Source organism: Moschus berezovskii, chromosome X (assembly GCF_049115385.1).
Source record: "Moschus berezovskii isolate FMDL1 chromosome X, NW_MosBer_1.0, whole genome shotgun sequence".
Lineage (NCBI taxonomy): Eukaryota > Metazoa > Chordata > Mammalia > Artiodactyla > Moschidae > Moschus > Moschus berezovskii.
In genome coordinates, this window is record NC_142488.1 from 34,159,258 (window position 1) to 34,185,372 (window position 26,115).

General features: G+C 38.1%; 1 protein-coding gene across 1 annotated transcript in view; it reads left to right on the forward strand.

Moving 5' to 3' along the window:
- CFAP47 (cilia and flagella associated protein 47) overlaps positions 1 to 26,115 on the forward strand; it is a 509,689-nt gene that overhangs the window by 45,121 nt on the left and 438,453 nt on the right. Inside the window, exons 11-18 of the mRNA XM_088833637.1 lie at positions 1,856 to 2,008; positions 2,663 to 2,849; positions 2,950 to 3,046; positions 9,644 to 9,860; positions 10,152 to 10,393; positions 17,368 to 17,498; positions 22,919 to 23,041; positions 24,597 to 24,728. Of these exons, the coding sequence (XP_088689763.1) occupies positions 1,856 to 2,008; positions 2,663 to 2,849; positions 2,950 to 3,046; positions 9,644 to 9,860; positions 10,152 to 10,393; positions 17,368 to 17,498; positions 22,919 to 23,041; positions 24,597 to 24,728 (1,282 nt within the window). The remainder of the gene's footprint in view (positions 1 to 1,855; positions 2,009 to 2,662; positions 2,850 to 2,949; positions 3,047 to 9,643; positions 9,861 to 10,151; positions 10,394 to 17,367; positions 17,499 to 22,918; positions 23,042 to 24,596; positions 24,729 to 26,115) is intronic.

Below are 26,115 nucleotides of genomic sequence, written 5' to 3' on the forward strand. Positions count from 1 at the left end.
AGAAATATTAGATTAAATTTCATTTGACTGTGTAAGACTATTAGGTTTATACTTATGATTTAATTATTGAGAGTGAGAATCTCAATAATTAATAATATTTGCTGAAGACTGAGGTAGCCTAAGGCCAAAGGATATGAATAATTGTACTTCTTGTTTTTATGGAAAATACGTGGTAGGCCAAAATAAAAGCGTGAGTGCATATGAGATATTGAGTAGATTTTTTCTTTGTATAGGTTCGTTGCTGATGGTTACTTTATAAACTCTGAGATATTAAGAAAGCAGCATAATTTAAATAAAGGATTCCTTATTCTTTCTATATAATTTTTTTCTGGTTTTGAGTACAGTGATATAAAAGTAATTAACTATTAGGAAACACTAATAAGATTCAGATCTAATTCCATCTGTAACCTCAGTTCAGTTCAGTCGCTCAGTCATATTCGACTCTTTGCGACCCCATGAATCACAGCACGCCAGGCCTCCCTGTCCATCACCAACTCCTGGAGTCTAACCAAACCCATGTCCATCAAGTCGGTGATGCCATCCGCCATCTCATCCTCTGTCGTCTCCTTCTCCTCCTGCCCCTAATCCTTCCCAGCATTAGGGTCTTTTCCAATGAGTCAATTCTTCGCATGAGGTGGCCAAAGTTTCAGTTTCAACATCAGTCCTTCCAATGAACACCCAGGACTGACCTTTTAGGTCCTTTAGGATGGACTGGTTGGATCTCCTTGCAGTCCAAGAGACTCTCAAGAGTCTTCTCCAGCAACACAGTTCAAAAGCATCAATTCTTCGGTGCTCAGCTTTTTTCACTATCCAACTCTCACATGCATACATGACCACTGGATAAACCATAGCCTTGACTAGACGGACCTTTGTTGGCAAAGTAATGTCTCTGCTTTTAAATTTGCTGTCTAGGTTGGTCATAACTTTCCTTCCAAGGAGTAAACGTCTTTTAATTTCATGGCTGCAGTCACCATCTGCAGTGATTTTGGAGCCCTCAAAAATAAAGTCAGCCACTGTTTCCACTGTTTGCCCGTCTATTTCTCATGAAGTGATGGGACCAGATGCCATGATCTTAGTTTTCTGAATGTTGAGCTTTAAGCCAACTTTTTCACTCTCCTCCTTCACTTTCATCAAGAGGCTTTTGAGTTCCTCTTCACTTTCTGCCATAAGGGTGGTGTCATCTGCATATCTGAGGTTATTGATATTTCTCCCAGCAATCTTGATTCCAGCTTGTGCTTCTTCCAGCCCAGCGTTTCTCCTGATGTACTCTGCATATAAGTTAAATAAGCAGGGTGACAATATACAGCCTTGACGTACTCCTTTTCCTATTTGGAACCAGTCTGTTGTTCCATGTCCAGTTCTAACTGTTGCTTCCTGACCTGCATACAGGTTTCTCAAGAGGCAGGTCAGGTGGTCTGGTATTCCCATCTGTTTCAGAATTTTCCACAGCTTATTGTGATCCACACAGTCAAAGGCTTTGGCATAGTCAATGAAGCAGAAATAGATGTTTTTCTAGAACTCTTTTGCTTTTTCAATGATCTAGTGTATGTTGTAACCTGAAGCTGCCCAAATTATTACCTCCTTGACTAATACCACAAGAATAGGTGGTATTACATCCCAATGACCTTAGAGATTTTCTGTCATTAGTTTATGAAGAAAATTATACATCATTTTAATCCTACATGTAATAATGTCTCCATATATAATAGGATATGAGGACAATATCAGGACAGGACAAATTGTTCACCAATCTGTGCCCAACTCCTGGTATAGGAGGCACTCAATAAAAATACTGATTGAATAAATGCACATGTATCAATAGACATAAATATTAACATGATTCCTCATATTATAGGACAATTTTCACAAAAATTCCAAGATATAACTATGTGGATCCTGATTTTGCATATACTAAATTTGAAAAAATAGAAAAGAAATCTCATGAAAAGTATTATATGGAATACATTAAATATTTAAGAAATGTGCGCCTGCAGAAAGAAGCCCAGAGGTAAAGTTCACTTTCTCAAACAATATGAAACACACAGGTCATGGTACCTGTAAAGCCAGAATTTTTTTCTTTAGGTTCTTTTTCGTGATTTAAAGGATGTTTTCATGTATGAAAATAACAAAACATTGAACTACTTAAACTGCATTTATTTACTTTTGATTTGGGAATGTCTTAGATGGACTTCCCCAGAAGCATATTATGAGACAGGAATTCCAGCACATGTGATTTTTGGAGTATGTTCTTTTGGGAGAAACGTGTACAATGTGAAGAAGCAGGATAGGGCAGGAGAGGGAGCTCAGAAATAATGTGTTTCAAATAAAGTTTACTCTCAGACTGACGCCTGGGGTCTCTTGAGTGTAAATTATACCATGTTGTTGTTCCTGCCTTGAGTCAAAGGAACTTTTGTGCTCCATATCAGTCATTGCCTGTGATTTGTCATTGGGTATGGTAGGGTGGGTGTAACTTTCTTGGGGAGGTATTTGAGAATGGGGTCCCTTTAACAGAGGGCAATTTTATGTGGAAAGTGCTTTTGCCTGCTTCAGTGGATCTCAGTGGGTCAGTAATAGCATCTACTATGGGGAATATTTGAATTTACTGATGTATATGTTTTCTAAAATACTTAGCCTCAATTAGTTATTATTATGATTCCCCTAGGAAGTGCATATACTCATATAATGACATAGACATAGGATTACATCCTGCATCTGGTCTAAAATCACCCACTATCTCAGAAGTGGAAATGGAAGAGGAGTTATCTTCAACACAGTGTTGGATCAAACACAACCAGTTGCTACGTACCAGAAATATAGCATTCAAGGAGACAAAGTCTCTGAGAAGAAAGGCATGTGCAATATTTCACATTTGATTATACCATGATAATTCTTAAAATATCTTTTGCTAGTATTGAACAGTTAATTTTGGAATAATGTGATTTCTCACAGGTTCTTAAAGGACTTAAATCAGACCCATCCACACCCCATGAAAAACATGATTGCAGCTTAACTTTGACACCAAAGCAAATTTATCAAGTAATTGTTGGTAAGAATCTATAAAAACTTACTGGTCTTTTTAAAAAATAGATTTATTGAAGTATAATTCATATTTCATAAAATTCACCAGGTCAAAGCATGCAAATCAGTGAATTTCAGTGAATTTACAGGTTTATTCAGCCATCATCACAATTCAGCTTTTACAATGATGCCATCACCCTCATCACTGTTATGCTGTTACTTCCAGTTCCCAGCCCTAGCCCCAGGCAACCATTAATTAGTTTTCTATCACTATAGATTTGCCTATTCTGAACATTTCATGTAAAAGGAATCACATAATATGTGGTCTCTCTTACTTTACTTCTTTTACTTAGCATAATGTTCGTAAGGTCCATCCCTGTGGTGTTAGGTATAAATATTTTGTTTGTTGTTATGCTTAAATAAACATAGTGTCTCATTTTATTAGGAATGGGCTTCCCTGGTGGGTCAGCTGGTAAAGAATCTGCCTGCAATCCAGGATATCCCAGTTTGATTCCTGGGTCAGGAAGATACACTGGAGAAGGGATAGGTTACCCCCTCCAGTATTCTTGTGCTTCCCTGGTGGCTCAGCTGGTAAAGAATCTGCCTGCAATGCGGGAGACTTGGGTTTGATCCCTGGATTGGGAATATTCCCTGGAGGAGGGCGCGGCAACCCACTCCAGTATTCTTGCCTGGACAATCCCCATGGACAAAGGAGCCTACAGTCCACAAAGAGATGGATACGACTGAGCGACTAAGCACACACACATTTTGTTTACCCATTTACAGTTGATGGACACTGAGCTGTTTCCAGTTTGAGGCTATTGTGAATAATGCTGCTATAGTCACATATAATTCTTTGAGTGAACATGTGTTTTTATTTCTTTTGGTTAGATTCCTATGAGTAGAATTGCTGAGTGGTATGGTAACTGGTTCCAAATTGGGAAAGGAGTACGTCAAGGCTGTATATTGTTACCCTGTTTATTTAAATTATATGCAGAGTACATCATGCGAAATTCTGGGCTGGATAAAGCACAAGCTGGAATCAAGATTGCTGGGAGAAATATCAATAATTTCGGATATGCAGGTGACACCACCCTTATGGCAGAAAGTGAACAAACAACAAACAACTAAAGAGCCTCTTGATGAAAGTGAAAGAGGAGATGAAAAAGTTGGCTTAAAGCTCAACATTCAGAAAACTAATCATGGCATCTAGTCTCATCACTTCATGGCAAAGAGATGGGGAAACAGTGAGAGACTTTATTTTATTGGGCTCCAAACTCACTGCGGATGGTGACTGTAGCCATGAAATTAAAAGATGCTTGCTACTTGGAAGAAAAGCTATGATCAACCTAGACCACATATTAAAAAGCAGAGACATTACTTTGCTAACTAAGGTCCGTCTAGTCAAAGTTATGGTTTTTCCAGTAGTCATGTATGGAATGTGAGAGTTGGACTATAAAGAAAGCTGTGTGCCAAAGAATTGTTGCTTTTGAACTGTGGTGTTGGAGAAGATTCTTGAGAGTCCCTTGGACTGCAAGGAGATCAAACCAGTCACTCCTAAAGGAAATCAATTCTGAATATTCATTGGAAGGACTGTTATTGAGGCTGAAACTCCAATACTTTGGCCAGCTGATGTGGACAGCTGACTCATTGGAAAAGATCCTGATGCTGGGCAAGATTGAAGGCAGGAGGAGAAGGGGACGACAGAGGATGAGATGGCTGGATGGCATCCCCGACTTAATGGACATGAGTTTGAGTAAACTCCGGGAGTTGGTGATAGACAGGGAAGTCTGGAGTGCTGCAGTCCATGGGGTCACAAAAAGTCGGACACGACTGAGAGACTGAACTGAACTGATGATAACTTTGTGTGTAACTTTTAATGAAATTGCCAAAAATTTTCTGTAGTGACTGCACTAAGTTGCAATCCCTCTAACAGTTCTTTTTCATTCACTAAGTTGTGTCATACTCTTTGTGACCCCCTGGACTGCAACATACCAGACTCTTCTCTTGTCCACTGTCACAGTTTGCTCAAATTCATGTCCATTGAGTTGGTGACGCTATCTAACCATCTCATCAGCTGTCCCCTTCTCCTCCTGCTTCAGTCTTTACCAGCATCGGGGTCTTTTCCAATGAGTCAGTTCTTCCTATCAGGTGGCCAAAGTACTGGAGCTTCAGTAACCATCTTTCTAATGAATGTGCAGGGCTGATTTCCTTTAGGATTGAATGGTTTGATCTCTTTGCAATGCAAGGGATTCTCAAGAGTGTTCTCCAGAACCACAATTCAAAAGTATCAATTCTTCGCCTCTCAGCCTTCTTTATGGTCCAACTCTCACATCCATACATGACTACTGGACGCACCATAGCTTTGACTTCATGGACCTTTGTCAACAAAGTGAAATCTCTGATTTTTAATACACTGTCTAGGTTTGTCACAACTTTTCTTTCAAGGAGCAAGTGTCTTTTAATTTCATGGATGCAGTGTTTTGGAGCCCAAGAAAATAAAGTCTGTCACTGTTTTCATTGTTTCCCCCATCTATTTTCCATGAAGTAATGGGACTGGATGTCATCCATGATCTTGGTTTTTTGAATGTTGAGTTTCAAGCCAGCTTTTTCACTCTCTTCTTTCACCCTCATCAAGAGGCTCTTTAGTTCCTCTTCACTTTCTGCCATTAGAGTGGTGTCATCAGCATACCAGAGGTTGTTGATATGTACATGAGGGTTGCAGTCTCCAGGTTTTCACCAACAATTGTTATTTTCTGTCTTTTTGATTACAGCCTTGCTAGTGGGTGCAAAATGTTCTCTCATTGTGGTTTTGATTTGCATTTTCTTTTTGACAAAGTGTTGAATATATATTGATGTATTTACTTAGAGATACAACTGTTTAAATTGTATATCTTATTTGGAGAAATGTCTTTCCCCAATTTTTAATTTGAATGTTTGCCTCCTCATTATACAGTTTAAGAAATGCTTATGTATTTTGAATACACATCTTTTTCAGATATGATTTCCAAATATTTTCCCTAAATCTGTGGCTTGTTTTTTTCTTAATAATGTTATTTAAAGCACAACAATTATTTAAACAAAATTGAATTAGCTAAGTTTTTTCATTTTGTTGATCATGCTTTTAATATCATGCCCAACGATCTTTAACTAGCTCAATTCACAAATATTTTATCCTAAACATTTTGTATTTTTAGATCTTTTGTTTAGGACTACAATTCCTTTTAATATTTTTAAAATTTTTGTTATGGTAAGAGTTAAGAGTCTAAATTCATATTGTTATATGTGGATATTCAGTTGTCCCAGCATCATTTGTTGAAAATACTATCATTTTTCATTGAATTCCCTTGGCGTCAAAAATCAAATGCCCAAATATGTCAAGGCTTGTTTCTGGAGTCTTAATTCTGTTCCATTGATTTGTATGTCTATTCTAGTGACAGTTCTACACTGTCGGTAAGTAGCTTTCTGATAAGTTTTGAAATCATTAAGTGTAAGTCTTCAAATTAGCTCATCGTTTTTAGATTGCTTTAGCTTTCCTAAGTATAAATTGAATCTTATTAGACACAGTTTATGTTTCTTGTTCTTGGATCTCTGTCTTGATATTTCTAGCACACCTCTGTATTATTTGCCTCAACCAGTACTTAAATCTCATGATTCATGGGATGTTGAGGCAGAGTACTGAGGAAGTTCTTGCCTCAGTAGCGGAGGATAATTATTACTAGTTAGAGCAATACTCTGGACCCAGGTAACATTCATAAAAGAAGGATCTGGAAGCACCAGTCTGTTTTAAGGTAACTTCCTTCCAGAGTAGAGCTCGAGAAAATTATAAAAATATGAAAAATTGTCTAGTACCTAATGAGGTAAAATTTACTATATCTGACATCCAAGTAAATATTACAACACATAAAAAGAAGCAGGGAAATATAAACCATAATAAATAGAATTATTAACCAGTTAAATCATTTAATACTGATACTTATGTTAAAATTATCAGACAATGACACTGAAACTGTTATTGTAACTGTATTCTATTTATTCAAAAAGTTATGCAGAGACATAAAGGATATGCAAAAACGATCCAAAGAGTATACAGATTTACCACAATTCCAACCAAAATCCCATCAGGATCTTTTGTAGAAATTGACAGGCTCATTTTAAAATTAACATAGGAATGCAAAATAGTTAGAATAGTCAAAAAAATTTTGGAAAAGGAAAATGTGTTGAAGATAATACACTGCTTGATTTCAAGATTTATTAGTAAGCAAAACAGTATGTTATTGACATAAATATAGACCAATGACTGATATGTAAGGTTCAGAAATAGATCTGTGTATATTGGACAACTGAATTTTGACAAAGGTGCAAATGCAGTATGGTGCAGAAAACCTAGTCTTTGTAATAAATAGTGCTGGGACATAGAAGTCACAAGCCAAAAACAACAACAACAACAACAAAAAACAAACCTGAATTTGTAGCCATACCTAACGTGATATGCCAAAAGTAAATCAAAATAGATAGATCATTAAATCATGTGCTTCCTTCCTTATAGAAGATATAACAACAAACATGCACATGGAAAGATATATACCATTGTTCATTGCTGTTGTTGTTGTTCAGTCACTAAATCATGTCCAGCTCTTTGCAACCCCATGAACTACAGCATGCCAGGCCTCCCTGTCCCTCACCATCTCCTGTCATTCACCCAAGTTCATGTCCATTGAATCAGTGATGCCATCCAACCACCTCATCTTCTGCTGCCCTCTTTTCCTTTTGCCTTCAATCTTTCCCAGCATCAGGGTCTTTTCCAATGAGTAGGCTGTTCATATCAGTGGCCAAAGTATTGGAGCTTCGGTTTTAGCAATAGTCCTTCCAATGTGTATTCAGGGTTAATTTCCCTTATAATTGATTGGTTTGATCTCCTTGCAGTCAAAGGAACTCTCAAGCATCTTCTCCAGCACCACAATTCGAAAGCATCAGTTCATCGGCATTCAGCTTTCTTTCAGGTCCAACTCTCACATCCATATATTACTACTGGAAAACTAAAGCTTTGCCTGTATAGACCTTTGTTGGCAAAGTGATGTGTTTGCTTTTGAATACACTGTTTAGGTTTGGCATGGCCTTCCTTCCAAGAAGCAAGCATCTTCTAATTTTGTGGCTGAAGTCACCATCCACAGTACTTTTGGAACCCAGGAAGAGAAAATTTGTAACTGCTTCCACCTTTTCCCCTTCTATATTTGTCATGAAGTGATAGGACTGGATGCCATGATCTTTGTTTTTTTAACATTCATTGTTAAGGAAATGCAAATAAAACCAAAATGAGATACTGCTATATAAATCTATTAGAATGGCTAAAAAACTTACCACTTCAATTGTTGCTGAAGATTTGGGGAAACTGAGACTCTTGTATACTGCTAGTGGGAATGTGAAACTAAATTGGGTTGGCCAAAAAGTTCTTTTGGGTTTTTCCATAAAAACTTTTTTTATAGAAAAGTCAGAACAAACTTTTTGGCCAGCTCAATACAACCATTTTGAAGAAGTTTGGCAGTTTCTTATACATTTAAGTGAAAGTGAAGTCGCTCAGTTGTGTCTGACTCTTTGCGACCCCATGGACTGTAGCCAACCAGGCTCTGCCGTCCATGGGATTCTCCAGGCAAGAATACTGGAGTGGGCTTCCATTTCCTTCTCCAGGGAATCTTCCCGATGCTGGGATCGAACCCAGATCTCCCGCATTGCAGGCAGATGTTTTAAGTGTCACTTTCACTTATACAATTAAACACACATCTACCATATTATCCATTCATTATACTCCTAAATATCTAAAGGAACTGAAGGTATATTTAAAATAAAGTACTTGTTTGCAAATATTTTAGCATCCTTAATTTTAATAGGCCATACCTGGGAAGAATCCAAGTGGTAACAGGCGATGTGTAAACATTCACCTATAATGGACTGCTACTTAGTAATATAAAGGAATAGACTATTGACACATGAAACATCTTAAATCTATCTCCAGAGAACTTTCTGAATGAAATAAATCAGAAAAAAAAAAAACACACTCTGTATTATTCCACTCATATTAAAGTCTGGAAAATGCGACCTGATTTATAGTGACATAAAGCAAAGGAATGGTTGTCTGGAAAGGGGGAATACAGAGGATGGTGGTAGAGAGAAACTATGAAAGGGCACAAGAATACTTTTTGGAGTTATATAAAAACTTTGGGCATTTAAAGAGAAAAACAAATACAATGTAAATAGCGAGTCATGGGAAAGTTGCCAATTTCTGTAAATTCTGGATAAGTGAACACAGATGCATTCATGAGAGTGGAGAGGGTGTTGGAGTATGCAAATTTGTGTACTGAGATGAGTTATAATTAGTGCTAGTAATTTTGTCATGTAATTTTCCATATAATCAGAATCTATTTGAATTTTGTCCAATTACCTCTAACCATCAAGTTATGAACATCTTTATAAAACACTCTGTTAATAATTTCTGATATTATAGTTAGTATTTTAAGTGCAATTTTTAATGAATTAATTGATCAAAATACAGTGTGAATACTTACAAAAATAAGTCAATGAATACATTTGTCAGCAATTAAACTTAGTAACTTTTTGTTTTTTTCAGGGCCCTCTGTCCTTAATTTTGGTGATATTTGTGTGAACTCAAGAAATACTCATCTACTACATATTATTAATATGCTGCCGATTCACATTCTGATCCAGTTAGATGTCAATTTGAAAGAACTTCAGAAAACCAACCAATTTTCATATGTGATTCCGCCTACAACTAGTACTTATATTCCAATAGTATTTGAATCTCCCACCATTGGAAAATTTTGGAAGTAGGATTATTTTCAAATTTCTATTTGCTAGAATCAAAAATGTCCTTTTGTATATTTGCCCCAATTATTTTTGTGTATGTCATATTTGGTTCTAAAAGGTAGAAACTATATGTGCAGCAATTTGTGGATTCATATTTCAGTGTAATTACCTTTCATAATTATTTTGATTTATTTTTTACTAAGAATTGTGGATATCAATCCATAATATATGCATTTTTACATGTATCTGAAGTCTGTCATTCAGTTAAGAGCTGTTATCCATTCAATTTGGGTGCTTTTGCTGTGTTACAGATCTTTCACCTTCACAGTGAACAATATGCCTGCTGGACACATCCTAGTGATGGCAGTTGTCCTGCCAGTAAGACTTCAGCTATCTACTAATGAGCTGATACTGAGACCACAAGGCTTCTTGCTGAAAACATGTTTTAGGGGGACGGTTAGGATGTATAATCATCAGAATTACTTTGTCAAATTTGAATGGCAACCGATAAATACAGAAAAGGGGATGGCATTTTCCATTCGTCCAGCTAAAGGTAACAGTTTATTCTGTTTGTTTGAATTAGACATTCATTTATTCGTGTGTTCAGGCCTTAGTCATATCTTAAGTGTATACTGTATAAAGGTGCTAAGAATGTATATCACATATGATCTTGTGACAATAGGACATTCCTGCTCTCTTGGTTTCCCTGTGTCCTTTCCTCCCTCTCCCTCTCCCTCCCTCTTTATCTGTAATTTAGGAATAGTCTTCATTTGAGATCTAAGTAGACTGTACTTCAGATCACAAAGGAGTCCTGGCATACAGAATTCTTGTCTTAGGTGATTTTCCTGGGAATATCAATCATTTCCAAATCATGACTCTTGTATAACTCTACTGGCACAGTATTCTTGCCTGGAGAATTCCATGGACTGTATAGTCCATGGGGTTGCAAAGAGAGACATGACTGAGCAACTTTCACTGGCACAGTGCTAAAGAATTTGCCAACAATACAGGAGATGCAGAAGACGTGGATTTGATCCCTGGGTTGGGAAGATCCCCTGGAGGAGGAAATGGCAACCCACTCCAGTATTCTTGCCTGAAAAATCCCATGGACAGAGGAGCCTAGCAGGCTACAGTCCATAGGGTCGCAAAGATTCGGATATGACTGTGAATGCACCAGTGTTGTTAATGGAGAGTGTTATAAACAAGCTTAAGTATTAATTTAAGGGGCTTCGTTGGTGGCTCAGATGGTAAAGAATCTGCTGGCAATGCAGGAGACCGAGGCTCAATCCCTGTGTTGGGAAGATTCCCCTGGAGAAAGAAATGGCAATCCACTCCAGTATTCTTGCCTGTAGAATTCCATGGACAGAGGAGCCTGGCAGGCTAGAGTCCATGGGATCGCAAAGAGTTGGATACTAAGCAACTGAACAGTTTAATACTTCACTTAATTTTAGTGCAGATATATGCAGAGATGTTAACAAATTTAACAAGTGGAGGAGGAGGACTTTTATTATGACTGGAGATCATTGATATAACTGTTTTTAATGTTTTTATTAATCTGGATAGATTTAGCACAATCCCAGATTATAATTTATTAAAGATTTGAGATATACTTCCTCTGAATATTCAGCAGATTCATTTGACGAAGCTCTTTTTGTTGTTGTTGTTGTTATTAATTCTGGAAATATTGGGTCATGCCCCAATCTAGAGAAAAGCTGAGTAAATGATCAGAGAAGAAAAAGAAATTATTTCTGTAGATTTCAGAGATTCTAGATAAACCTTCTCCAGTTTTTTTCAGCAGGTGTCAGATGTAGTTGTATTATCTGCATTCCAGATATAGGTTCTGATCAAGCATGTAATATGGCACTAAAGGTATCAGAAAATCACTGTGCATAGGCACTTTTCCTTATATTTCTCCATCCTAGCCAGGGTTGAGTGGTTGGACATCCCCCTTATGGCTACCATGAAAATGCTGTGACAAAGATTCATTTGTCAAAAGTGGAATTACAATGCAGTGGTAAAAGAATCTGCTTGCCAATGCACAGGATGCAAGAGACACTATTATAGAATTAACAAGTTTTTAACTTAGAGGCTTCCCTGGTGGCTCAGGGGTGAAAATTCCACCTGCGAATACAAGAGATGCAAGTTTGATCACTGAGTCAGGAAGATTCCCTGGAGGAGGAAATGGCAACCCATTCCAGTGTTCTTGCCTGGAGCCTGGTGGGCTATAGTCTATGGGGTCACAGAGAATCAGACACGACTGAGCACACACATACACAAACTTCTCATGGTTTTCAGTACTATGTTTTTACAGAAAAAATGTAATACTTACTTTTCTTTGGGCTGCTCATAACATGTCTTACTTTTTTTTAAAATCAAAGCAAAAACAAAGACATTTAATTCCAAATACAGTATGAGTCGGCCACGATTGAGCATGCAAAGAACAAAAATAACAGACAGTGTTTATGTGAATGATATCATTAGCCTTTAAATACTTTTAGTTTTTTTAGAACACAAATGCTACAATACTTAAATGTATTTCATATATTATTGAGGAAAGTATGCATGATTTGTACACATAGATTTCTCTTATATCATTTTCTGTTTGCTGCTCAGAATTTTCTTAAAATAATTACTCAATTTTATTTTTGCCTCTTTGCATAGATCATTTTATTGAATCACAGTTTTCTTATGTCCCTTTTGTTATATTGTGTTGGGGAAGAAGACATTTTCTTCTACTCTTCAGTCGTGTCCGACTCTTTGTGACCCCATGACCTCCCTGACTATCACCAACTCCCGGAGTCTACTCAAACTCATCTCCATTGAGTTGGTGGTGACATCCAACCACCTCATCCTCTGTCATCCCCTTCTCCTCCTGCCTTCAAACTTTCCCAGCATCAGGGTCTTTTCTTTTTTTTCTTTTATTTTACATTATTCTATTGGTTTTGCCATACATTGACATGAATCTGCCCTGGGTGTACATGTGTTCCCCATCTTGAACCCCCTTCCTACCTCCCTCCCCATCCCATCCCTCTGGTTCATCCTAGTGCACCAGCCCCAAGTATACTGTATCATGCATTGAACCTGGACTGGCGATTCGTTTCAAATGAGTCAGCTCTTCACATCACGTAACCAAAGTATTGGAGTTTTGGCTTCAACGTCAGTCCTTCAAATGAACACTCAGGACTGATCTCCTTTAGGATGGACTGTTTGGATCTCCTTGCAGTCCAAGGGAGTCTCAAGAGTCTTCTCCAACACCACAGTTCAAAAGCATCAATTCTTCAGTGCTCAGCTTTCTTCACATTCCAACTCTCACACCCATATATGACTACTGGAAAAATCATACCCTTGACTAGACAGACCTTTGTTGGCAAAGTAATGTCTCTGCTTTTTAATATGCTGTCTAGATTGGTCATAACTTTCCTTCCAAGGAGTAAGCGTCTTTTAATTTCATGGCTGAAATCACTATCCTCAGTGATTTTGGAGCCCAGAAAAATAAAGTCAGCCACTGTTTCCACTGTTTCCCCATCTATTTGCCATGAAGTGATGAGACCAGATGCCATGATCTTAGTTTTCTGAATGTTGAGCTTTAAGCCAACTTTTTCACTCTCCTCTTTCACTTTCATCAAGAGGCTCTTTAGTTCCTCTTCACTTTCTGCCATAAGGGTGGTGTCATCTGCATATCTGAGGTTATTGATATTTCTCCTGGCAATCTTGATTCCAGCTTGTGCTTCATCCAGTCCAGCATTTCGCGTGATGTACTCTGCATATAAGTTAAATAAGCAGGGTGACACTATACAGCTTTGACGTACTCCTTTTCCTATTTGGAACCAGTCTGTTGTTCCATGTCCAGTTCTAACTGTTGCTTCCTGACCTGCATACAGGTTTCTCAAGAGGCAGGTCAGGTGGTCTGGTATTCCCATCTCTTTCAGAATATTCCAGTTTGTTGTGATCCACACAGTCAAAGGCTTTGGCATAGTCAATAAAGCAGAAATAGATGTTTTTCTGGAACTCTCTTGCTTTTTCGATGATCCGTGGATGTTGGCAATTTGATCTCTGGTTCCTCTGCCTTTTCTGAAACCAGCTTGAACATCTGGAAGTTCACGGTTTACGTATTGCTGAAGCCTGGCTTGGAGAATTTTGAGCGTGACTTTACTAGCGTGTGAGATGAGTGCAATTAAGAATTAAATTGACAGATTAACAGGAGAAATGCAAAAGTTTAATAACATATATTGATGAGAGAGACCCAGGAAAACCCAATAACTTGACAGGGTGGCCAAAAGCCTCACCTTAAATATCATCTTCAACCTAGGCAAAAGTGGGTGTTTGGGATAGTGGCTTGGGGCTTCAAAGGAGAGAAAACAAATTCAAATGGAGATGGGATAGCAAATGTTTGGGAAACAAATAGTTTCTGGGTCATGCAGAGACCATGGTACCCATAGTGGACTTGATCTCCAGCCCCAACTGAGACTCCTCTATCACATGTAGCCCATATTCTTTGCAGGTATCTCTAGTGATAGCACTGTTCTTGGAACTAGCCTTTTATCTAAATTTTTCAGGCACTTAAGAAGGAGGAAACAAGAAAAAATTTCCCAAGACTTCTGTTAAAAATAATCAGCTTAAACTAATCCTCATGCCAAAGAGACACATTTTTGGGTGGCAAATTTTGCTCTCCTAGAATTGCTTTTACATTCTACATAATACATTTAATCATATCTGTCTATATTTTTGTAAACTAAAGTGAAGTGTTATAAGTTAAGTTTTGTGTTGTGACTGTCCTTTCTTCTTGAAGCATGCACAGCTTGGATTTGTTTTGTAAGTGGAGAATTTAAGGGTGGATTGATGTTTTCTAAGAATTGGTTTCTAATTTTACTTTTTCATTAAATAGTGTTTATGTTTCTGCTTGTTATGTGTTCATCCTTGTTGTCTTTAACTGTGCTGAACCCCTGAGTCCACTCAGTCCTCAGACTTGTCTTTATTCAATTCATTCTCACTGTCTTTCTTAATTCTCTCCCTCCTTGACCATTTGTGTAGTACCTGCCTTGCCCATATCAGCCTTTCTTAATTCAGTCATCCAGTTTATTTCCCCTGTCCTGCAATGTACATAATCTTGGAGAAATATATATAGCCATGCTGGTTGAAAGGAGAATATTGACCTCAAGCTAACCCTTTTGACATGGATCTGTAATCCTTGTGCTGCTCTCAACTATTCTTTGAAAGCTCAGGTGTCTTTATAAATAGCACTGACACTTCTTTGTCAAAGTTTCTTCCCATCACAGTCTTCTTACATCTCTGTCTCCCAGTACCATCACTTGACATCTGTTATTCTCCCAGACTTTGTTCTACTGCAGAATTCCTACTCTTCCTTGAGTCACAACATAAATGCCATCTCCTTATGAGTTTTTCCACTTTCTTGGGCTAATTTAGAATTCCCCATGCCACCCCTTTCCCACTCCCATTGTGTATTTGTTATGTCATCTACAATTGTTTTGTTTCTGTCCATCTCCTGTTGTGATAGATGTTACTAAGCCCATATCTGCTGACCATTCCCCTTCCTTATGGGGCCCTCATTTTGTTTGTGGAAGCAGTGTTTTTGTTTGGATACCTGTTTTCCCCATCCTTTCTTGCAAATGAGATTTGAACAGAAATTTCTTTTAGTTCCATCCTACTGTTTGAAGTACTTCTGCTTATATTAACTAATTTAATCCCTGTAATGATTCTCTAATTTAGGTCTAGTTGTTCTCATTTATGCATGAGGACTGTGTGTTACATAGGTTAAGTAAATTGTCCAGAGTCTCGGCTAGTAAGCATCAGAGCTGAAATTTGAACCAGGGAGTCTGACCTTAGAATTGTGCTCTTTTAACCACCATGTTTTGATACCTTTCTAGACTGAGGAAGGTCACATGATAAGGAATGGTATTGTGGGAAGCTAGGTACAGCAGCAGCAGCAGGAACATTGCTCCTTGAAAGCATTGTCAAGCTGTTCAGGCAGCCCTGGAACATCTGTCTTGGGTCTTCTGATTGCGTGAGATAAAAACTTGTATCTGTGTAATCCATTGGACTAAGGGGAATGGACATTTTGTTACTTATAGACAAATATAATTCTTATGGATCCCAACTGGACTGCTAGCATGAGCAGTTTCTCTTCTTTGTATCAATTATTGTGCCAGCTGTAGTATTAGCATTTAAGGGTAGTAATACTTAAGTGGCAATGGCAAGCCACTCCAGTACTCTTGCCTAGAAAATCCCATGGATGGAGGAGCCTGGTAGGCTGCAGTCCGTGGGGTCGCTAAGGGTCGGACACGACTGAGCGACTTCACTTTCACTTTTCACTTTCACACATTGGAGAAGGAAATGGCAACCCACTCCAGTGTTCTTGCCTGGAGAATCCCAGGGACAGGGGAGCCTGGTGGGCTTCCGTCTATGGGGTCGCACAGAGTCGGATACGACTGAAGTGACTTAGCAGCAATAGTAGCATTTGACACCGGGTAGTGAACTCCAGTGTTCTTGCCTGGAGGATCCCAGGGACAGGGGAGCCTGGTGGGCTGCCGTCTGTGGGGTCGCACAGAGTCGGACACGACTGATGCGACTTAGCAGCAGCAGTGAACTCCGGGAGTTGGTGATGGACAGGGAGGCCTGGCGTGCTGTGATTCATGGGGTCGCAAAGAGTTGGACACGACTGAGCGACTGAACTGAACTGAACTGAACTGAACCTTCTTGATATCACACACTGTATCACACATATATCACACACACCCTTTGTGTGTGTTGTTACCTCCCTATATATGGCCACTGCAAAACTAGGAAGTAGGCCACTATATCTTTTTCAGAATTGAGGAAACTACCATCATATGTGAGTCAGCCTGACTCAAGGCAAAGTTTCCTGTGATTGTCACTCATCTCTCTGTTCAGTGTCCTGTGCCTTTGAATCTCAGATGATCCTACCTTTCTGAGGGAACAGCTTCTAAGTCATTCTTTCCATCAGGTATTATTTTCTTAGTCCAAAGGAAATGATAATTTAAACAGGTAAAGCAACTCACAGCAAATGTGCCTGATCCCTCCTGGATTCTAAATCTATTTGAATTACAGAAATGTGTTAGTAAAAACTACATCAGAAGTTACATCTCTAGGTATGTGAACATTGAAACAAACGAACAAAATAAGCCTCTTGTTAATGATAATTCCTTCCTCGAAAAAACTGGATGAATGGTATATTTCAGAGTGTTGAGAAATGTGGAGGGGATGTTTGAACAGGGATGACAAATAGTTTTCTACCATCTAGATATAAAGTAATTTCTAATCCTAGAGTGTCACTTCATTGATAAATTTTAATTTTTTCCAAATAGTAGCATATTTTTTATCAAATATTGTGATATGTCTATTAGAGTATAAGGTGTTCTCTGTATTTTGTTTAATTCAAATAGTTTTTAAATGTCATTATATTTATATGCCAGTTCTTATTTTAGATATTAAAAATAAATATAATAAAAATGTGGTATAACTTTCTTATTCTCTCTAAATTCTCTGTAGGCACTGTTGAACCATTCTCCTCATTGGAATGTGAAGTAACATGGCAGCCGGGTTTTGATTCTCCAGAAAGGGGAGAATTTATTCTTCATGTCCGTGAAGGAAACACGCTGAAACTGAAATGTCTTGCACATGTAATGACTTCTTTTGAATATGATTTTTATTTTGAGGGCTCTAAATTGGTTGGTATGAATATGTGTATATGAAAGTGAAAGTGTTAGTCGTTCAGTTGTGTCTGACTCCGTGCGTCTCCATGGACTGTAGCCCACCAGGCTCTGCTGTCCATGGAATTCTCCAGGCAAGAATAATGGAGTGGGTTGCTGTGTCCTTCTCGAGGGAATCTTCCCGACCCAGGGATCGAACCCAGGTCTCCTGCATTGCAGGAAGATTCTTTACTATTTGAGCTACCTGGGAAGTCAAACAACTATGTATATATAGTTGGGTATATATACTATGTTAGTAAAATCTGATTTTGATTGCAATACTTAGTTAACTAAATTGTCTTAGTATCTTTTTGAGCTACTTCTCTACCATAAATGAAGACTTTGCTAAAAAAAAAAAAAAGTCTTATCTAGAATTAACTCAGAAATCCATGACTTTTATACTAGTAATACTAGATTCTTATTAGAGACTTGATATGTATTAGAGAATCTGTAAATATACCGTAACACATGGGAGCTGCTTAAAATTAAATTGTTTCATTAATAAATGCCAGAAATAGAGAAAATTATTTTTTTGCCCTATTGTATTGCAGTTTTAGTATTCTCAGTTCAGTTCAGTCGCTTAGTCATGCCTGACTGTTTGTGACCTTGTCTATCCCTATCCATCACCAACTCCCGGAACTTGCTCAAACTCATGCCCATCAGGTCAGTGATGCCATAAAACCATCTCATCCTCTGTCGCTCACTTCTCCTCCTGCCTTCAGTCTTTCCCAGCATCAGAGTCTTTTCAAATGAGTCACTCCTTCACATCAGGTGGCCAAAGTATTGGAGCTTCAGCTTCAGTATCAGTCCTTCCAATGAATATTCAGGACTGATTTCCTTTAGGATTGACTGGTTTAATCTCCTTGCTGTCCAGGGGACTCTCCAGAGTCTTCTCCAACATCACAGTTCAAAAGCACCAGTTCTTTGGCACTCAGCTTTCTTTCAGGTACAACTCTCACATCCATACATGACTTCTGGAAAAACTATCAGTTCTGTTCAGTTCAGTCGCTCAGTCGTGTCCGACTCTTTGCAACACCATGAATCACAGCACTCTAGGTCTGCCTGTCCATCACCAACTCCCGGAGTTCACTCAAACTCATGTCCATCGAATCGGTGATGCCATCCAGCCATCTCATTCTCTTTCGTCCCCTTCTCCTCCCACCCCCAGTACCTCCCAGCATCAGAGTCTTTTCCAGTGAGTCAACTCTTCACATGAGGTGGCCAAAGTATTGGAGTTTCAGCTTTAGCATCAGTCATTCTAGTGAACACCCAGGACTGATCTCCTTTAGAATGGACTGGTTGGATCTCCTTGCAGTCCAAGGGACTCTCAAGAGTCTTCTCCAACACCACAGTTCAAAAGCATCAATTCTTCGGTGATCAGCTTTCTTCACAGTCCAACTCTCACATCCATACATGACCACTGGAAAACCATAGCCTTGACTAGACGGAACTTTGTTGGCAAAGTAATATCTCTGCTTTTTAATATGCTATCTAGGTTGGTCATAACTTTCCTTCCAAGGAGTAAGTGTCTTTTAATTTCATGGCTGCAATCAGCATCCGCAGTGATTTTGGAGCCCAGAAAAATAAAGTCAGCCACTGTTTCCACTGTTTGCCCATCTATTTCCCATGAAGTGATGGGACCAGATGCCATGATCTTTGTTTTCTGAATGTTGAGCTTCAAGCCAACTTTTTCACTCTCCTCTTTCACTTTTATCAAGAGGCTTTTTAATTCCTCTTCACTTTCTGCCATAAGGGTGGTGTCATCTGCATATCTGAGATTATTGATATTTCTCCCGGCAATCTTGATTCCAGCTTGTGCTTCTTCCAACCCAGCGTTCCTCATGATGTACTCTGCATACTCTGCATAGAAGTTAAATAAGCAGGGTGACAATATACAACCTTGACGTACTCCTTTTCCTATTTGGGACCAGTCTAGCTTTGACTATACAGACCTTTGTCGGCAAAGTAATGTATCTGCTTTTTAATATGCTGTCTAGGTTTGTCATAGCTTTTCTTCCAAGGAGCAAGTGTCTTAATTTCATGGCTGCAGTCACCATCTGCAGTGATTTTGGAGCCCAGAAATATAAAGTCTCTCATTGTTTCCATTGTTCCCCCATCTATTTGCCATGAAGTGATGGGATCGGATGCCATGATCTTAGTTTTCTGAATGTTGAGTTTTAAATCAGCTTTTTCACTCTCCTCTTTCACTTCATTAAGAGACTCTTTAGTTCCTCTTCACTTTCTGCCATAAGGGTGGTATCATCTGAGGTCATTGATATTTCTCCCAGCAATCTTGATTCCAATTTGTGCTTCATCGAGCCCAGCATTTCACGTGATGTACTCTGCATATAAGTTAAATAAGCAGGGTGACAATATACAGCCTTGACACACTCCTTTCCCAATTTGGAACCATTCTGTTGTTCCATGTCCAGTTCTAACTGTTGTTTCTTGACCTGCATATAGATTTCTCAGGAGGCAGGTCAGGTGGTCTGGTATTCCCACCTCTCTAAGAATTTTCCATAGTTTATTTTGATCCACACAGTCAAAGGCTTTGGCATAGTCAGTAAAGCAGACATAGATGTTTTTCTGGAATTCTTTTGATTTTTCTATTATCCAGTGGATGTTGGCAATTTGATCTCTGGGTCTCTGCCTTTTCTAAATCCAACCTGAGCATCTGGAAGTTCTTGGTTCATGTATTGTTGAAGCCTGCTTTGGAGAATTTTGAGCATTACTTTTCTAGTGTGCTGCTGCTACTGCTGCTAAGTCACTTCAGTTGTGTCCGACTCTGTGTGACCCCATAGATGGCAGCCTACCAGGCTCCCCTGTCCCTGGGATTCTCCAGGCAAGAACACTGGAGTGGGTTGCCATTTCCTTCTCCAATGTGTGAAAGTGAAAAGTGAGAGTGAAGTCGCTTCTAGTGTGAGATGAGGGCAATTGTGCGGTAGTGTGAACATTCTTTGGCATTGCCTTTCTTTGGGACTGGAATGAAAACTGACCTTTTCTAGTCCTGTGGCCACTGCTGAGTTTTCCATATTTACTGGCATATTGAGTGCAGCACTTAAACAGCATCATCTTTTAGGATTTGAAATAGCTTACCTGGAATTCCATCACCTCTACTAGCTTTGTTTGTAGTGATGCTTCCTAAGGCCCACTTCACTTCACATTCCTGCATGTCTGGCTCAAGGTAGTGATCACACCATCGTGGTTATTTGGGTCACAGCAAAGTGAATCAGTTAGACCTATCCACTCATTTTTTTGTTTATTTTAGATTCTTTTCCCAGATAGGTCATTACAGTGTATTGTGTAGAGTTTCTGGTGCCAGGTGGCACTAGTAGTAAAGAACCTGCCTGCCAACGCAGGTGGTATAAGAGATGTCAGTTCCATCCCTGAGTTGGAAAGATCCCCTGGAGGAGACCATGGCAACCCACTCCCGTATTCTTGCCTGTTGAAAACCGTTGTCAGAGGAGCCTGGCGGGCTACAATCCATAGCGTTTCAGAGTCAGACGTGACTGAAGCGACTACTAAGTCGCTTTTTGGTCATTGCAGAGTATTGAGTAGAGTTCCCTGTGCTATACAGTAGGCGCTTATTAGTTATCTATGTTATATATATATATATATGGCTCAGATGGTGAAGAATCTGCCCACGATGTGGGAGACTCAGGTTCAATTGCTGGGTCGGGAAGATTCCCTGGTGAAGGGAATGGCTACCCCCTCTAGTATTCTTGCTTGGGAAATTCCATGGATGGAGGAGCCTGGTGGGCTACAGTCCATGGTCTTGAAAAGAGTTGCACATGACTGAGTGGCACAGTCACTCACATAAGATGTTTATATGTCATTCTCAATCTCATAATTTATCCCTCTCCTTTCCCCCCACCACCAGTAGCCATAAGTTATCATTTATTAATTATTATGTCTCAGATACAATGCACAATGATGTTTATGTATTATCTAATTTAATCCTTGTAACAACTCTATAAGGCATGTATTAATTACTCAGTTGCTGGGTGTAGAAATGGAACATTAGAATGGTTAACTATCTAGTACAAGTTCACATGTGCAGTAAATGCCCTACTTGAATTTATATCCAAAGTGATCTGCCTACACAGCGTTTGCCTTTACCCTCTCATAAAATTTGATTTCCACTTTCCCTACACTGGTTTGATTAAGAGTTAAACTCTGAGATATCAGAATACTGAATTAAATTATTTTTGGCAAATTTTTGAAGCCCTTGAAGTTAAGTGAACTGTGAAGTGTTACTCTAAGAAAATAAAGATGGAGGAACACAAAATGATTCAATAAAATGTTCATTTAAGGTTTGTCATTAACTGTGAAGGGCTTACCTGGCCATTTGATTTTTTGTTAACTTTGCTTAAAAGTTTATTGTTCCAGTTATCCAAATAATGTTCTTTAACTATAAGAATATATTAAAATCTCCTTATACAGTAAGAAATAATATGTATTACTTACAGTAGCATCTAGAAGAATTGGATTTCCCTGGTGGCTCAGATAGTAAAGAATCTTCCTGCAATGCAGGAGACCAGAGGTCGATCCCTGGGTTGGGAAGATCACCTGCAGAAGGAAATGGCAACCCACTCCAGTATTCTCGCCTGAAAAATCCCAAGGACAGAGGAACCTGGTAGACTACAGTCCATGGGGTCACAAAAGAGTCAGACATGACTGAGTAACTAACACTTTCACTTTTCACTTTCTAGAGGAATTAGAAATTTTGAGTTTTAGCTCACGTTGGTTATTGTTTGTTTTCCTTTAAAATGGGAGAGGTGGATAATATCAGCATTTCCAAAAAAGCATTTTATGTTCCAGTAGTTCTCTGAAGTGGTTTGTGTAGGACCGCATGAGGGACTCCTGTGCTTAATTAATTCTGTGCATCACAGTGAACTACTTCCCCACTCTCAGATAAGCAAAGTATGCATTATCAGTATGTTAAGCTCTTTGAGAAGACTTCTAGTTGAAACTTGCCTGGATAATATTTTGCCACACACATTATTTCCCATATTTACATGACTCTTGAGCTTTTGCATAGCACATAGTAAACCTTGTACATAGTGGGGTAGGTGATCTCTAATATCCCCTACAGTGACTATTCTACATGATTCTCAGTCATGGATTTACTTCCTCCTTAGAGTTTTCTTGCTCTCCCTGCCTTGTTCAGTTTAGGATTACATTATAAATATTCAATTCTTTTCTCTTAAACACACCATAAAATCTGATAACACTTCATATTTTAGAAATTTCTGTGAAGCTGAAAAAGCTTGAGTTATCTGATGAGGGATTTAAAAAAAGACATGTTTACAATTATTTCAATTTCACGTTCTCTTTCTTCTTATTATTAGCTTGGACACCCCAAGGTAACACTTTTAGAGCCACGGATACTCTTTAGCAATAGCCCTCAAGGGCTAACCACTTGGAGGAAAGCCATTCTTCACAATGTAGGACAAAACCATGCTTATTTCAAGGTAATGTAGACTCTTGGAATCTTACTTGAATCAGATCATATTATAACTTGAAATATGTGTTTGCTATGAGTTCTGGGCCATTAATACTTTAGCCTTTATACATCAGCTAGTGTTAATATTTTTATTTTTCATATGAGATTTATCTGAATACATTTAATACTTTGTCCTTTTAATTTCCCATAAAATTTGCCTCTTTCTGTCTCTCTTCCTTCAGTTCAGTTCAATTCAGTCGCTCAGTCGTGTCCGACTCTCCGCGTCCCCATGAATCACAGCACGCCAGGCCTCCCTGTCCATCACCAACTCCCGGAGTTCACTCAAACTCATGTCCACAGAATCGGTGATGCCATCCAGCCATCTCATTCTCTGTCATCCCCTTCTCCTCCCGCCCCCAACCTTTCCTAGCATCAGAGTCTTTTCCAGTGAGTCAACTCGTCGCATGAGGTGGCCAAAGTATTGCAGTTTCAGCTTTAGCATCAGTCCTTCCAATGAACACCCAGGATCAATCTCCTTTAGAATGGACTGGTTGGATCTCCTTGCAGTATAAGGGACTCTCAAGAGTCTTCTCCAACACCACAGTTCAAAAGCATCAATTCTTCGGCGATCAGCTTTCTTCACAGTCCGACTCTCACATCCATACATGACCACTGGAAAAACCATACAGTCTCTCCTTTTTTTCTGCTCTTACCTTTCTTTTTCTTTCTTTCTGTTATTTTGTTTTATTGACAAAAAAAGATGATGTAGAAAAAAAATTGAAAAAAGTACATTTTTTGTTATATTCACTATATGCTTTTCCTTTTCCCCTTCATTTTCACTCTGTCATTAAGCCTGTTATCGTAGCAAGTGGGACCTAGATAAAGACCATTCAAAGATACTCTGTTTATAGTTATTACTCCTGATTTAATTTGTGCAGTGTGTGATATTTAAATTGGGCTTCCCTGGTGGCTCAGATAGTTAAGAATCTGACTGCAATGCAGGAGACCCAGGTTCGATCCCTGGGTGGTGGTGGTTGTTATTTAAACCAACATTAAAATCTCCTAATAGTGATAGTAGAGGTTAGTATTTGAGAGCTTTCTTTCAAGCTTTATATTTACATGTCTTCTGCCAAACAAGCAAAGGAGAATACCTTTTTCTACTCTGTTATTCAGAATTAGTTCTTAGATCTTAGGGGGTGTTCCGTAATTTCCCTTCAAATTATTCTGACTTAAGGAATGATAGATAAACCTAAATTGGCTTCTGTCAAACCATACTTTAACTCTTTTGGTAAGTTACTCTTTTGAAGGTTGAAATGATATCTTAGACACTAGACTATGAAGTAAATAATAAAGAAGAGGAGGTTACTTCATCATCTTGCCTTCCCACTAACTTTGCTTTCAGTTTTTTAGGATCAGGGCAAAGGCAAGCTATCAAAATAGTATCTAGAATTTTGGCGTCTCTCCAACAGTATATCTCATTCTTTTGTAAGTTTTTCAAAGTCTAGTGGTATAGAAGCAACCTATGAAATTTTTGGAATGATAACTTTAAAGGATGTCACATTTCTACAAATTTTTGATTATAGGTTTGTGACCAGAGTCTTTTGCCTATGATTAATATTGTTCCCTCACAAGGAATCATTCCACTGGGGGGACTAACTGTTCTCAATATCTCCTGTACTCCTACCATTCAAGAAAAATTTGACACAAGAGCAAAGGTTTGTTTATGCATATGTGTTCTCACTTCTTATATATGTCTCTATGGATTTGTTTGGGTTTATTTATAATTGTAGGTATAATGCTATAAAAGGTTGTATACTTGTTCATTCTTAGAAAGCTTGTTTTAATGGTTTCTTCTAATGGGGATGGGTTTTAATATTATGATACTAAAGAGTAGTTTAAAGCATTTCCTTTGTTTTTCTATTCTAAATTTCTAATTGAGTTAGCTCTAAAGAAGTGCAGTTTTTAAAGATCTAAAAAATTGGCAACCTTATCTATACCATCTGTTGTGAAAATGGTTAGCAGAACTTGGCAAGAGGATTTGTAGAAAATATTTTTGATGAAAGTTGCTAATGGAAGTTTCTACTAAGTTGAAATTGATACCTTTCATCAATTCCAGGCCTTTTTCACATGAACTTGGAATATTTGATATCTGTAACTTGTGACAAGCCCTCACTAGTCACAAAGCAAAAGATTGTTTTCTCCATGGTATTAAAAGATAACTTAGGAAAAAATAATCAATTTTTAGGTGCTAACTCTAAATAGCTTTAATAACTCTAGGAATTAGAGATAAATTGTATATGAGGTTAACATCTCTATTTTATAGCACACATAAAATTTCTTACTATTTTATGTTCTGGGAATTATGTGAATAAAAAGATACTACCTTGATTTTAAGGATTTCTCTAAGAGTTCACTAAACAGGAAAAAAAAACATGTAAGATGAGTCTGTAATAAATTTTATTTATTAAATAAACTCATGGAATACTCTTAATCTTTAATTTGATGATCAGCTGTGTGCATTAACCCACATTAAAAAAAAATAACATGTGTGCTATCATCAGATCAAAATGAATGGCTTAAGATGTATCCCCCATTTTATCCTTCAGTATCTCATAACTGTTAGTTCTTAAATAACACGTAGCTTAATATAATAAATATCAATTTGCTTGGCCCTGAAAAAAAATAGCCTAATAATTATATCCTACCTTTATAAAGAATTATGTACTGAAAGATGTTTATAAATTACATATTATGATATATGGCCTGATATTTGGACAGAGTTTTTATATGCTATTCTGGAAAAAGTAAAAAATATAGCCACTAGAATATAGGTTTTACTGAGAGATTAATTGCCACTGTATTTCAGTGCTTTTATGAAGTTTATCTTTTTAACATTGTAATATAATGAGATTCATTTATTCATCTATTCCCTAGGTATTTATTGGGCATACATTATGTGTTAGGTTCTTCTGTACATGCTAGGAATGTAAAATTGAACAAGATAACTAGAGTCCTTGTTCTCTGAGAGTGTACAATCTGATGGGGGATGCAAACAACTCAAAATTAAAAGATAGTATAGTAAGTATAATGATGGAGAAATGC